At 39.9% G+C, this 15092-nt stretch overlaps 1 protein-coding gene across 2 annotated transcripts; it reads right to left on the bottom strand.

Annotated features, from left to right (window-relative positions):
• Positions 1 to 5544: 5544 nt before the first annotated feature.
• LOC137445557 (parvalbumin, thymic CPV3) lies at positions 5545 to 8970 on the bottom strand. Of its 2 annotated transcripts, XM_068147396.1 has the most exons (5): positions 8922 to 8970; positions 8183 to 8250; positions 7696 to 7828; positions 7167 to 7276; positions 5545 to 5746 (listed from the first exon to the last, which is right to left on the bottom strand). In XM_068147396.1, exons 2-5 carry the CDS (start codon positions 8241 to 8243, stop codon positions 5721 to 5723), a joined length of 330 nt encoding a protein of 109 aa, XP_068003497.1. In that variant the 5' UTR covers positions 8244 to 8250; positions 8922 to 8970; the 3' UTR covers positions 5545 to 5720. The 2 variants fall into 2 exon arrangements, with proteins under 2 accessions (XP_068003497.1, XP_068003498.1); XM_068147397.1 differs by lacking the exon at positions 8922 to 8970 and having other exon boundaries at positions 7696 to 7793; positions 8183 to 8239.
• Positions 8971 to 15092: the final 6122 nt, after the last annotated feature.

Raw genomic sequence — 15092 nt, 5'->3', positions numbered from 1 at the left:
ACTTCCGCCTTCTCCCTCCCCACCCCGGAAGAGCACGGCGCGGGCCGGGAAGTGCTCCCGGGGCCCGGCGAGGGCCGGTGCTCCGCCGCGCCCCCGCCGGCGGAGAGAGGGATGGCAGTTGGCGGGCCGGAGCGGGGGCGGCGCGCGCTGGAGCCCGCGAGCTCTGCTCGCTGCCTGGAGGTGTGGGGACTCGCAGGGCGCTTGCGGCGCCCCGGGGATCCGGAACGCCCTCACTGAGGCGTTGCGGCTGGTCAGGGAGCCGTGAGCCCTGCACTGCAGGCCAGAGGAAAGTTCATTTCTTTACACTGTTCACTTAAACATGGAAGTGTTGCTGGTGTTGATAGTCAAGTTAATTAATTTCTTGAGTTAAACCAGAGGATGGCCATGAAAATGATCAGAGGCCTGGAACAGCTGTCCTCGGAAGCCAGGCTGAGGGAGCTGGGTTTGTTCAGCCCGGAGAGGACTCCAGGGAGCCCTAATAGTGGCCTGCCAGTACCTGAAGGGGCCTATGAGAAGGCTGCAGAAGGACTGTCTGACAAAGTCCTGTAGTGATAGGATGAGACACAATGGTTTTACATTAGAGACGAGCAGGTTGTGCATTAGGAGGGAGTTCTTTACCGTGAGAGGTGTGGAACACTGGAGCAACTGCTCAGGGAGAGAGCTGAGGCCTGATGCTTGGACATTCCAGGTCAGGATGGACAAGGCTCTGGGAGATCTGATCTGATGGAGGGTGTCCATGCTCACTGCGGGGGGGGGGGGGGGTTGGACTAGATGACCTTTGGTGGTTCCTTCCAATCCAAACCATTCTACGAGTCTGTCACTTAGCACAATGGACATTCTGGTCTGTGACAAGGTCTGTTCACTGCTGTAACAGAAATGCTGTTGCAGGGAATGTATTGGGGAGGCAAGTGTGGCTGGGCAGTGGGTACTTACTGTAATTGGTGATTGCTAGGGAGGGTATTTCTGTGCCAAACGTTCCCTAGGAAGGAGATTGATGTGATGCATATGTAGAGATTGCTAAAATACAATTCTGCTCAGTGCAGCCTCATCTGTAAATTGCCACTGCTTTTGGTGGAAGCATTTGTGAGAATCTACAGAGAGTGATAACAGATTCAATTAAATTATTACATTTCTGGTGTACAGATTAACAGGGCAGGAAGAAACTTCGATTGTGGTTCCAATTTCATCCCATCTTCTTAATTGTATGTGCAGTAACACCACACCTTGACATTTGCAAAGTGGCATCAGATCACCCTGAGTTTGAAATGTGATTCCTAGCCCATGATTATGTAAAATTAAACTGCTGCATAAGTACACTGGGAATTTGACAGGACAACCCCTGCATGAAGAGACAAATAATTAACAACCTGATGAGTGCTTTCTAGTTTATTAAAAAAAAAAAACCTACGTAGGAGTAAGAAAGATTATTGTGTAGTCAGACATTTGGGTTTGTGGAGCCTATTTCTAGGTCCTGTTTTGAGTATCTCCGTCAGCTGCATGGTAACAGACTTAACAAAAAGATATACTATAAATCACTCTGGGTGTTAGAGCTGACAGCTGTAAATAAATACAGCTGACAGCTCAAATAGCTGTTCCATTGACAGTATGTGGTCTAAATGTGCTAACAAATGTGTAGACTCAGCAGTTTGGAAGTCGTTTAGCAAATAAATTACAAAATAGTGCTGCGATCCAGCAAAAAGCACAATGCCTCTGTATCCCTGGTCTGCACGCTTTGTTGGTGCTGGAGCAGGCCTTGGGAGCGCTGTGTGAGCACACAGCCCTGCAGCCTAACTCAGGGGTCCTGCTAAGGCTATCGGTCATCTCCCTGATTTCTCCTCGGTGTGATGTCAAGAAACGTGAGCAATGATCTGAGTGTCGTGGTGAGTAGAGATGGTTTAATAATAGATGTATTTGCTTTGCAGAATCAGAGATTTCATAAAGGAAGGGGTAGTGACTTTACACTGGCTTGGATTACGAGTAAGCATAAAAAGTTGCTGAATAGCAGTCAAAACTAATGCAAAACTTCAGGTATTTACATGCTTTGACTCATTTAGACTATTTAACAGGAATATCTAGGCTGTAGTTAGTAGCCCAGATCTGTAGTACATGTGAAAGAAAAACTGGCAAAAGAGCTTGAGGAAAGGGCTAGACAGTTTAGAAGATGTTAGCTTTGAAGATGATTTATAGTAACACATTAGTAATTTCCCTACTGATCACAGTAAGAAATGAGACAGAGAATTACATGAAGAATTATGCCATAGTCTGACATATTTAAGGCATGGTGTTCTTGTGCTTAGAGGTTGAATGAAGCCACTGTTTGCTCTTTTATATTTTAACTATTCAGAGACAGGGTAACATGGCACAAGACATTATGGGGTAAATGAAATGGAACTCTGGAGCCATGTCTTTTGCTGGAATCAGAAACACTGTTTTCTAATAATGTATTTTTATTGTTGCTGTGCCTAGTGAATAATTTGAGTACATAATGGACAAGTGGTAATTCTGGTAACTAGTGAGAACTTGCATTGCAGTTGGTAAGTGTGAGTGACAGTAGTGGCTGATTTTTGAATGCTGCCTCTCACATCAAATCTTTTCATGAAATATAGTTCTAGAAAGTGGCTGCTCATTCCCTTCAGTCAGCCTCCACATCCATGTGTTAAATGGTAGTTAAATAAGGTCTTTAGTTATTTTACCTTCCTTGTAGGTCAATAAAGCCCTACCCAGGAGTTTTCTCAACTACAAGTGCTTACTTGACACTGGAATTCTGTGTGTCTCTAGAAGGAAGCCTTTTGGTTTAGGCCACAGAGCAGACAGGTATCTTTGCCAGTCAATAAATCCACTTTGATTGTCACTGTCACATGTTTTGCAAGTCTGTTCAAAACTTTGATCTGGCATTTCAAGGATTCCAGGGAATGGATAAGTTGTTTTATCTTTAAAATTTGGTTTCTTTCACTTCAGAAATCCTGAAAGCCAACAGGTTTTCCTTCATTTCAGACTTCTCCCATAGAGAACAACAGTCTGCTGGAGTAACCCTAACTGTTAGGGTTTTCAAAGGTACTTTTATCCTGAAGGAAAAAGATGGAAAGAGTCCTTTAACTGCAGTACTTTGGGTGTTGGAGAGATCTCAGAATATCTCAAGTAGAGTAAGTGGGTTGTATTTTTTTCTGCTTGGTGCTTTAGTGCACAACTTGTACGTAGTAATATGCTATAAACAAACAATTGAGACATGTTTTGAACAAGATTTTTCTGAAGCCTTTACATACAAACTAATGAAAAGCATCTGTGGCAGGCCAAGAAGTGCTGCCCCAGTCTTTTTGTCCCTTGACTCTTGACTGGGCCTTAGTACCTTTTGTAGTTCAGATGTTTTACAGGAGCTTTTTACACAGAGCAGACAGATGTGGTGTGTACTTCCTGAGAAATGGACAAAGTTCTGCTTTCAGCTATTCAGATCTGTTATGGGACAGGGCACTGCACCACCTCTGTCCACCTCTGTCCAGTGACCTGCTCCAGCAATGTGTTGCATCTTAGTGGAGGATAACAGAATTTGTACTTTGCCTGGGTCCATACTGCAAAGGCTGAAGCTTTGATGGGAGCTAGAGTTCAGTGTGCAAGAGCAGCTGGAAAGTTCTGTATTTTACATGCATTTACCTGCCTGGTGTCAAGGTCAGGACACTTAATTGTCAGTGAAATGGAGAGCTATTTGTTTGTTACTTACATATGAACTCTTCTGTCATCAGACTATTTTCATTGCCAAGAACACACTTTATTTCTTGTGAATATCTTATGACATCCATCTTACACAATCAGAATCTCCATGGGGCAGATCCTCAGCATGTGTAAATCTGAGTAGTTCTGTTTAAGTCACAGATACTCTAGGGATCTGTTCCAGGTGAGCATATTTGAACATGTTAAGAAATACTACAATAAGACAATGTGTGTGTGTGTGTGTTTTGTTTTCCTAGTCAGTTTGTATTCTGCACAATAAAAGGGGGAAAAAATTATGACAACATTAAATTCTCACATATGCTGAGTGTACCAGTTTATGAACAACTTGGATGCCAGATTAAGCTGCTTGAAAACACTTTGAAATGGGACAAAAATACTGTTTTCAATCATCAAGTGTGAGGCATTGTGCATTAATGTAAAAGGCAGTAGGTATTTCTTGTCTGGCTCTCCAGTACTTGGCTCCCAGAAGAGTAGATAGTTGCAGAGAAGACACAGAGATGAGTATTCAGGAGTGAATCACTCTAGAATTTGCGTTAGAGCAGCAGACATTAGGGTGAATGGCACTCCATTAGCTCTTCTTCACACTGAGTAATGGAGGATTTTTATGTATTTAACTGCTTTTGATTTGATAATAAATATGTTTGAGGCCAACAGGAAATTTTCAATTGCTGTTTTATTAGATTTGAAAAATGCAGGCTGGGAGAGAGAAAAGCACCAAGGTTATCAGAGCATTAGCTGTCTGGGTTCTGTGACTTTGTCGCTCTGGAAGGCAGGTAGCCCTTCTCACAAGTGCATTCAGATTCTTTAGGCTTCTTCCCTAGTAGTAAGTGATTTCTCATGAACAATTCAGCTCCCATTTTGGTGGTTTTCTGCAGTTACCAGTGTACATAGAGGCTTTTGAAAAGGAAAAAAAAAAAAAGGCACTTAATTTGGGATGTAGTCATTTGCAGCCCAGGAATAAATACATTGAAACTGCAGCGACTAAACCTTTGCTGAAAAGGCTTCTCTTGCGTTTGAGTGACTTCCTACAAGCTGCCTGCGTGTGAGCTGCAGGATACAGCACTTGTTAATGCTGAGAAAACTAGATAGAGAAATACTCCACCAGACCACCAGACTCTCTTTTCTAATGACTGAATTGTTTGTTCATAAAAAGACATTTCTTCAGCCCCCCCAGATGTGGATGCTTTTGTGAAGGACATTTCTAATATGACAGATATAGCCTAGAAGTACCAGGTAGAGTACATTAGATCGTTCTCAACATGCATTTCTGCAAATTCTTCCACCACTTAGTCCTCCCTATTGAGAAAAGTAGAAATACTACCAAGAAGATACTTTCGTTGTTGTTTCCCCTCTGCTTTTTAAGGCCTCACAGCTATTGGAAACCTCAAGTCCACAAAGGCTTTCCTTTTAATTCTTTCTGCACCAAAGCATGTGGGGTTTATGTTCTTCTTCTTGTAACTGGCTGATTTAAAAAGAGCAGTTGGAAACCGGAGCAATCTCATGCAGAAACCACTTAAGCAAAATTACATGACAGCTTTTCACTTGATGGTCGCTGAGGGATTTTATCCTCACCTACTTCACAACTATATCTGAGCTTTGACAAAGACCTGAGTGTTTTAAGAACTTCAAGCTTAAGCCAGACAGCCTTTTGTAAATGAAACTCACACTGGTTTCAAAAGCTGTTCATATATGAAGGCCTGATAAGATCAAGATCTTGAAGGGATGAACAGTTTCAGTTTAGGAGTCAGAAAACCAGACACAAGCTACAGTATATGAATCATTTTTATTGGATATTTTTAGGGGAAGTGTCTGCTAAAATAGAGTTAGAACATAGTCAATGGTCCACACAATGAAAAAAAAGAATCACCAATCACTGTTTCATTATGTTGCTAAGGCAATGAACAAATAACAGACACTGTCAAGATAATTTCAAGGTTTTGGAGTGTCTCATGCAGATTCATCCCACTTCTGTCTTGCTTGGTCCTCTTGAACCTCTAAGACTGCACCAGTTCTTGGAATTCTGTGAAAGAGAAGAAAATATTTATAGCAGAAGCATTGAAGGATTAGAAGCATGTGTGGTTTATTAGAAATGTTGTCTAAACTTCCCCCTTTAAACTACAGACAGAAAGACAATGATTCACTGACATTTACAAGGAATAGGAGAATGCTCAGGGCAGTTTGATCCTTCTCTCTGGGTAATACTGATCTTAGATAAAAATAATGGAGTGGCTAAGATGAAATTTGAGTAAGTAGTTAAGAACTTACAGAATTAAAATTGCCTCCATATGTCTTATTAGCTGTTTGTAGTAGTGTGGATTGCACAAAAGCCAAAACCATTATGCAGTTCCACGTGGTGTGTTATTGAAGCACTGTGTTGTACAACAAGATACTGTCGTTTGGAAGATCTGGTAAATGTTTGGCTCCTGTGAGTTTAGAGTATCTGATCCATCCTGTCTCTGAACAACTATATTAGTATAGAGATTGCTTCATAAATCATGTGTGTTTATTCTGGCACATTTCCTAAGGAACTGGCTTTAATTCCTTCCAAAGAAAAAAACAACCAGAAGAGTTCTGTCCTCCTAGCGCAGTGAGCTGGGGAATCTGCACACCAGCACATTCCCTGCATGCTATTCCCTAAGCCCCTTTCATGCTCATCTAGGCAGCTTGCTTCTCTCATGGGACAAGTTGCCATTGGCTGCAGCCTTTTATGTGTGTGCTGCCCGTTCAAAATGGGACACAGAAATATGGGATGATGAGATCAGGAGGTTTCTGCGCTGAGCAGCTATTAAATCACGACATTTCCGCGGGGTGAGTGCAATATGCTGCTTCCTAAAGCAGCTGCTTCTTCCTGTCTGATCCTTAACCTGCCACTGAAGACAAATAGCGCAGAGCCTGTTGTGGGATCTCGTGTGGGGGTAGTGGCACTTGATCATTCTGTTCTGTTTATTGTGCAAAGCAAATATTGAACTATAATGTTAGCTCTTGCACAGGATGAATGATTTCACTGACTGGCAGAATTTCTGTTGAGACATGACTGCTGTTGAGAGCCACTGTATGTGCTATTCATTCTCCTGTGGAGAGCCGATTCTTTTGTCCTTGATTTTACAGTTGTTTGTTACAAGTGATGCTAGTGCTTACATCTGTGGAAGTGGAAGGAGAAATAAGGGGCAGTTCCTTTCAAAATAACTGGAAATCTGTGAGTGAATGGCATTGAGAAAGTCCCTTAGGGCAGCCTAGGTGGGGTTACTGACTTTCATGTGCAGAAGGAATTGCAGGGAGGAACCTGTAAGATCAGGGACTGTTCCTGCCCATAAGTAGATTGTCACTGCAAGGGTTTCTGAGTAGGCATTAATGTACTATCAACATAAAAGAGAATCACACATCATCACAACTCATCCTGAGGAGTCTTATTCTTTATATAAATATAAATAAGTTTATACCTTCAGCCCCAATTTTACCATCCCCATCATGATCTGCAGCTGCCAGGAAGGTCTTGGTTTCTGAGGTGGTTAACACTCTAGCTCCACACTCAAACCTCTGAAGGAAATACCTAGGAAGAAAGCAACCGTGATTATGATTTTCACAGATCATTATTATTTTATGCTGATAGCTATCCATAAACAAACAATTACCACAATGGCCAAGTCCTTGAAACACTGCTTCATTTGACAAGCTAAATCTTAGTCACACACATTTCTGCTTTTAAAGTTCAGCCCCAATCCAACTGGTTCTGTCCACTACTGAAATCCAGCCCCAGGGAGTTATTTGTCCCATACTAAGCATTAAAGGCAGGCATTTACTAAATGTTTTTCTCTGTAGGGATTATCTGCTTAAATACACCTTTCACTGTCTGCTGAAAGTTTTTGTTAGTGTTTAGCATAACTTGTGCTCACATTTACAGAACAGTACTGGAAAGGAAAAAAAATGCTGGTGTTTGGACAGCCTCTAAATAGTTAACAAAGTCCTTACTTGAGCTCATCTTCCTCAATAAAGCCACTCTGATCATTGTCGAGAATCCGGAAGATCTCCTTGATCTGGCTGCTACTCTTTTTAGACATCCCACTGATCTGAAAGAATTTTTTGGGACTAAAGGAATCTGGAGCTGAAAATAAATTAATAAATAAATTAACCCCAGACCACTGCTTTCACTGTTGCTAAGTGGTCTGAGGACGTTGCTTTGTTACATTTGAATTGTTCTAAACATGAATGATAGATAAAGCCTGTCAGAGATACTGCACCGTGTGTACCCTCCTAAACATACAACAAGATAATCATATGGGGATAAGTTACAAACTGGCAGTATAAACCAGCCATGAACAAATGCACTGTGACAGCTAAGTAAAGAGATTACAGAAATCTGTTCACAGTATGTGCTTGTTCAGTATTCCTTTGGAAGGGAGTTAAAGTTGCCATGTGTTACACAAAACAAGTTTGAGAGTTTTAATTGTTTTCTCACCTTGGCAGTCCCTCAGAGCAGCAGCAATATCAGAAGGGCTTAGAATGTCTGTAAGGCTCATTTTATACCTGTGCAAAATAGCATATTGCAAACAGATTTGTGAAATGCAAATGCATCTTACAACAGATTGATTTTGCGGTGTTCTGAAGCACGCTATATGGTAACGAAGACTTCTGAGGGTAGATGAACCTAATTGATCAAACCAACATCACTGCTATTCCTGAACTAGTTAGAAGATTTAGTACATCACTTCCTTAAAATCAGCAGTGCTGAAATAGTAGGTCTTAGTGAGACAGATGACATAAATCATATTGTGAGTTCATGGTCATTTTCTTTTTATCATTTACCTGCATAGTATTTAAGTACAGCACATTTAAAAACTTTATGTAACTCTTAATCTAATAACTCTATGTAAACTGTTAATCTAATAACTCTATGTAAAATCTTAATCTAATAACTCTATGTTACTGTTCATCTAATAATTAGTCTTACTGGAATGCATGGCCTCTGGCAATACAAATAACAGTATATGCAGTGGAAAAAAGGTCAAGAAGGTTTGCTGCTGTTTTCTCCCCCGACAGTTCTGAAGAATGAAAAGAAAGCTGATACTTATCTATAGAAGGTCCATCCACATGTAATTCCAGCAATTAAAAAGCCTTAGAACAATGGTTATTGTACTTACTATGGGTGCAGCTCTGCACAGTAAATTCATTTAATTAATCTCAAGTCAGCTGCTCACCTTTATAGTTTTCTGAGCTAGGTAAAGGAAAAATAGCTGAGGAGACAGCAGGCAAAATAGTAATGTTGGCTCTGGCTTGCTACTCTGGCTTATAAAGGATTCAAAAGGTGACAATAACCACTACTTAGGTTACTGTTTCATGGATCAGATGTTTGATTTGAGACCTAGCTCAAATTTCTTCCTTAACTAATTAAACTTTTCTTTCTATTTATATCCTAAGATAATATAGACAAGAAGAACAGGGGTTTTTAATAAATCCACTTGTGCTTAATTTAAGTACAATTCTGCCATCAAAATGCAGCTTTTCAATCTCCAAGTATGTTAAAGGTTTTCAGTTGCATCTTGTAAGTTGCTCACTGGAAGATGACTCCAGCAGCCAAATCCTGCTCAAAAGAAACTAGTTGGTTTCCCTGAGTCTGTTGATCCTTTGGAATGTATAACGGAAGATGGAGATGAAAGATCAGAGGTGACAATGTGTCATTCTGACAAAGACAGCTTGTCACTAGGATAGAGGCAGGCATGCTATAATTTGGGGTGATCTTTCTACAGTAGGCTTAATTTCCTATTTCCTGACCATTTTCTAAATTACTGTGATGTCCTTTATCAGAGGTAGAACAGAAGCCAATGCCTTGAGTGACAGCAAAACTCTGACACTGGGGGAATCCGAGTAAACTAATTTTGTCTGCATTTCTTGGAAGATTATGGACAATCAGATGGCCTACTTAATAATCTGCTTTGAAAACTCTAAATCACATTAAATCTATAATAGACTTGAAATTGTAGGAATCCAAGTTTGTTAGTGTGGAGCCAGATTTACAACACACTTTACAACACACTCTTACAGTCAGTTTCCTTCATAAGAACTTAAAATAAGCTATAAAAGGTGGGACTTTATTACATATTTCAAGAGCATTGATTTTGGGGGAACAAAAAAACTTAAGGAAATTGGGAACAACAGATAACAAAGTTTCCCTTCTCAAACACATTATTTTTTTCCTTTAAGGGGATCTGTATGGATGAAATTGCAGCATGAAAACAAGTAAAGCATGCATGTATTTTGGAGTTTATTGTGGAACAGTCTATTATCATAGTATCATAGTATCAGTCAGGGTTGGTATTATGGTATTAAAAGTTATGCTCTCCTAACACATCATCATTGTTTGAGTTTTTAATGGGTGGCACTAGCATGGCATGCTGAACAAGTACCATGTGTTACAGTAGCAAAAGTTACAAATGGTGCTGTGGAGTGGAGTAGAGTAGTAATGTGTCTAAGCCTTGGTGTAAGTTAATGGACTACAGTGGGTTTACTGCTGATTGGTTTAATGACAGTGAGAAAAATATCAAGCATAGCAGTTGTTCCACAGCACCTTTGTCTGAATTGGGGTAGAGAAAGCAAGGTTTAAGTAACACAAAGTCGCAGACATCGTTTAGTGACACTTCAGCCTATTTTGCTGTTTTGTTTGTGTGCAAAAGAAAGTGACATAAATCACAAATAACCAGACTTGCTTTTAATCCCCAGTATCAGATGTCTAGTAGTGAAAGTATGCTCTCTTCTGTTTCTTTCAGTAGGAATACTGTTTAGTCATCTGGAAAATAGCATTTTCTATTATGCCTAAGAACCATGGGCTGTTGTAAATTAGTGTTGTCTGACTAAAACAACTTGAGCTATGCTGAAGTGAAGATGTGATCTCAGGTCTTTTGGTGTTTCAGGCTTGTTTTTTCTTCTTAGTTCAGTACTGTATGTACATGTTGATTTCTGTCTGAGATTTGTGTGATATTTTGATCTACCAGACAGCGGCTGTGGGAGTGAAGAGCATGCTGTGCTTTCTGCAGGATCATTTTGAAATAATGCTCATCCTTCTTGCACTCTGTTGTGAATTTTTGTCCCTAATGATCATCTTGAGTTGAACTTGACATTTTTACTGCCAAGGTGTTTCTAGTTTTGGTTGTTTTCACCTCTCTGATGATGCCATAGATGTTTACAGTAGGCTTCCTTTATTTCTGCTTGCACTGCACACCGCCCATTGAGCTGCTTGTTTTGTTCAGATTTTTGACTTGTCATACAACAGTAATAATGAGAAGGAGGAAATGGAAGTAGAGGAACACAATGAGAAGAAGATGAACCTGTAATAATCAAGCTCAAAATATGTCTGCAACTAATTCAGGGATTATGTTAAAATATTAGCAATCAATGCTCAAAGAATGGCATCTGGTTACCTCATGCACTCTGCCACGGTGCACAGGATGCTGACCTGTTTTTAAATGTATTCAACAGTAGCAAAAGAGCCAGAACTAATATTGTATCAAAATATCATCTCAAATAAAAGTGAGATAACTGCTGCAATAAGTTCACTATTACTGCTTACAAAGGGATCTTTAAATGTTTGAAATTCAACCCTGACAACAAAAGTGATGCTAATCTTGGCCGAAGGATGGTTGACAAAAGCCTAAAAGAGCTGAATTTCAGAATCTAGTTGATGTCACTGTATATTGATACAGGTAGGAATCTAGGGTTACTGGGGTTTTATTTATTTATTAATGACACTTCATCTGAAGTACAGGTTTCTCTCCACTACAATTAGAATGACATAATCAGGGGTGTGTATATGATATAAAGGAATGCTTACATTAAAGAATCTATTTTTACAGCTAAATTATCTGCCTGTTTTCATTACTTCTGGGGTATGCTTTAGCTTGGGTAATTGTAATCACTGGAGGGGTTCAAAACCTGAGATCTGTAAAATAAATCTTCTAAAAGATATTACACAAGAAATTTAATGGTATAAAGAAAATACCTAATAATTCAACCAAAACAACAGCTGCTAGAGAATGGGCAGTTAACAACAGTGCCAGATCTGGTACAGAATCTGAGTATTGCACAGCTTCCATTCCTATTCCACAGCTCCTATTCCTATGAAATACCAATAAAAAAACATTTTTGTCTGTTTGTTTATTTGGTTTGGTTTTGTTTTTTTTCTCTACTGTGGATGCCTGGAATTGTTATTGGGTTGTTCATCTAAAGATATATGTACTTGTCTAACTTCTCAGGTTTTCCTCCAAGATGTCTTTATGTGCAGTATATACAGGAATGTGAAATACTTTTTTTCATTGCTTTTTTTGTTTGTTTTGTTTTGTTCTGTTCTGTTTCAGACCTCCAGGTGTAGTTCTGAGAAATGCAGAGCATTCACCTTGATAATGGATTCTTTCTAGGAATCTAACCATGTGAAGCAACTGTTTCCAAATAAGTACTGTTCACTTCTCTAATAAGCAGAGCAAGGTTGTGTTTTGCTAAGTCATCGACAGGTTGTGGACTAGTCTTTCATTCTTTGTGTTCTGTTTGTTCTGCAGTACAGAGTTAATTAGCAGTGGCAATCAGCTAAAGACATGTCTTTAAGCAGATGCAGAAGAAACATCAGCAGCTGTCTCAGGTGCGATCAGAGGAGAGGTGTTAACCTGAGACCAGCTACAATAAAGAGATGCTGTGGCAGCTGTTCCGAAACCCACACAACTGCCTCACTCAGCCCTCAGTTGCTTTAGGGCCAGAACAATTGTATCACAATCCTGGATAACAGATTCTGTCATTGTAATGGCTTTGGAAGTAACTAAAATATAGAATCATAGAATGGTTTGGTTTGGAAGGGATCTCTAAAGGTCATCCAGTCCAACTATGCAAATAGATACTTACTAACTATGTGGTTGATCGTTAATGTTGATGTCTCAGTGGTGATAGCAGGGAATCTTAGTGTGAATATAGCTATACCACTGAAAAGGGTCTGTACAACAAAATGAATTATATCCTGCCTCTGCAAGTTGCCTCTTCAGGAACATTCTTCAACCATATAGAAATAATTACAGAATCCAAGCTGAATGGCTGCTGGGACCACAGTCTTTTACCATAGTTAACAGAGAAGTTTAAGAACATGGTTTACTTTTAGAGATTTTGCATTATTGCAATGAGGGATGAAATCCAGGCCTTGAAAGCCTCTGTGACAAAGCTTTCTTTCCATGCAGAAAGTAGAGGATGCTACCCATAGCACTGAGCTGCAGAATCAAAAGTTCAAGATACATCCTGCAGCACTGTGGGTCTGGAGCTAAAGGAAGACAGGTATGTCTCTCACATTAGGAGAAACATCTTTTGTACTTTCCTCCATTTAAATGATGTCCTTACCATTCTGTGTTAATGAGATTGATCTCTATTTGAAAATGATAGCAGAATAGACTAACATAACTGATACATAGTGTAAGTAATTTATAGAGATTGGTCTGATCAGAACATTGTTTTCCACTTAAAAAGCTGTCCTGGAAGACGTCTGCTAGCAGTTGGTATGCTGTGTGTTTGTCTTTAAATGCACCTGACAGTGCTCAGTAACATGATTTTCTCTCTCTGACCCTTAATGCAATTGTCTTAAGATGTTTCTGTTGGGTCTCAGCATTAGAGGCAGTGTCAGATGGAGTGTTCTTTGAAAGTCAAATCCTTCAGGTTTTCTGTGTGTTTGAGGAATAACTGCGCCCCAAGATTGGAGGCTGTGAAATGGGCGCTGCCTTTTGTGGGATGTAAAAGATATGTACAGTGTTACTACAGTGTTACCAGAGGCTTTTTGCACATGGCTGTATTTCACTGGCTAAGAAGCCATGGTAAAATAAAGCAATTAGCACTGAAGTGGTTCCAACTATTTCTGTATTTGCTGCCTGTCTCATTGATGTCAGTGGGATTTCTGCCATTCATTTCAGCAGTAGGAGGATGTATAAACCTCAGCAAAGTATGAAGTAAAAATGCCCTATATTTAGAGTTAACCTTATAAGTAAACATCAAAACTCACTTGTTTAAACAGAAATGGCCTTCTAAGAGAAGGAGGAGCAGATGTCTAGATTCAGAGAAGTGCTTGAAACATACATAAAGCATGTGACAAAACTCTGTTAACAAAAGGCAGCCACAAAATTAGGGACCCTGGTGGAGAGGGTTGGATAGGATAATTTGCAGAATAATGCCATGATTTCAGACCTCTAGATTTATGATTCCAGCAGAGTTATTTTTCACTTTAAGGGAGCTGTGTGGGAACGTATGATTATGGTCATGCAGCAGCCTTTCCAGCTGTGGCCTTACAGGCACAATTTTAAGAGCTTTCTTAATGCACATTATAAGCAGTCACAGAATTTTCACAATACCTGACAGCCTATGTGAGTGAGAGAGAGGAAAAGGAGGAGAGTGTGTTCCTATAAACAGAAAGCAGCATTTTCTGCACCAATATGTTTAATGGCAATACTGAATGAAGGAAAGGTCTAAAAGTGTCGGTAGTCACAGGCTCTTCTTAACTTTCTGGAGTGATCACTGAAGCTGATACCAGACTTGCCTTGTCATTAATTTTTTACTATTCTTAATGGAATGGTAAGTGGTGAAATTGTCTTAGATTTGTAGACCTAGCAGGCTAATTGGTGTGGAAGTAAGTGTGGTTAAATAAAGGAGCTGCCTGCTAACTCCAAAGTTATCTGAGCTGTCTGTGCCTTTCACTCTCATTATCCATTAATATTGGTATGATGCTTGAGGATCTTCATGTGACCCATATTACATGGTGATATAAAACATAGTATCAGCTGAGATATACAGCATTTTATGGCAGCCATGAGAGCTTTCAGCCCTGCAGTCAGACTGCAGTTACTAATGCCTCGGAATTTTGTTTGTTGCCCTCCTGAAATGACATCAAATTCATAAATGTGAAATTGTTTGATGAATAATTATTTTATCACTGTTGAGAAAAAAATCTACAATATTAGGGCCTGATTTAGTCAACAGAGTCAGTGGAAAGATATTTTTGGCAAATAGGACATCCATGCAAAACAACCTGCAGTTGTGCTAACAGTTAATGCTCCAGACATTTACCTTGCAAGAACTCATTTTAGCATAAATAATGTTGATTAAAGGGTACCCAATCTCTGTTCTGACTCTCTGTGTACAGACTTTCAAGTCTCACACTGACAGAGAGGGGAAATCTTGGCTCCTGACTCCTACCCTTGTGCAGGTAGACCCATGTCTTGCTCTTTTCTATCTCTGTGCCATGGTATGCAACAGCTGGTGTGCTGGATATTTAATGCCTGATGGATGGCACTAAAGGGCATCCAGTGTGTGAAGTGAATCCAACAGAAGTATTTATTCCCCTGCTGCAAACAAGCATC

This window comes from Melanerpes formicivorus, unplaced genomic scaffold (genome assembly GCF_026170545.1).
Source record: "Melanerpes formicivorus ecotype bairdi unplaced genomic scaffold, bMelFor1.0.p_v2 SCAF_14, whole genome shotgun sequence".
In the NCBI taxonomy this organism is placed as follows: Eukaryota; Metazoa; Chordata; class Aves; order Piciformes; family Picidae; genus Melanerpes; species Melanerpes formicivorus.
Note: the sequence above shows the minus strand (reverse complement) of the source record. Positions and strands in the feature narration are given on the sequence as shown.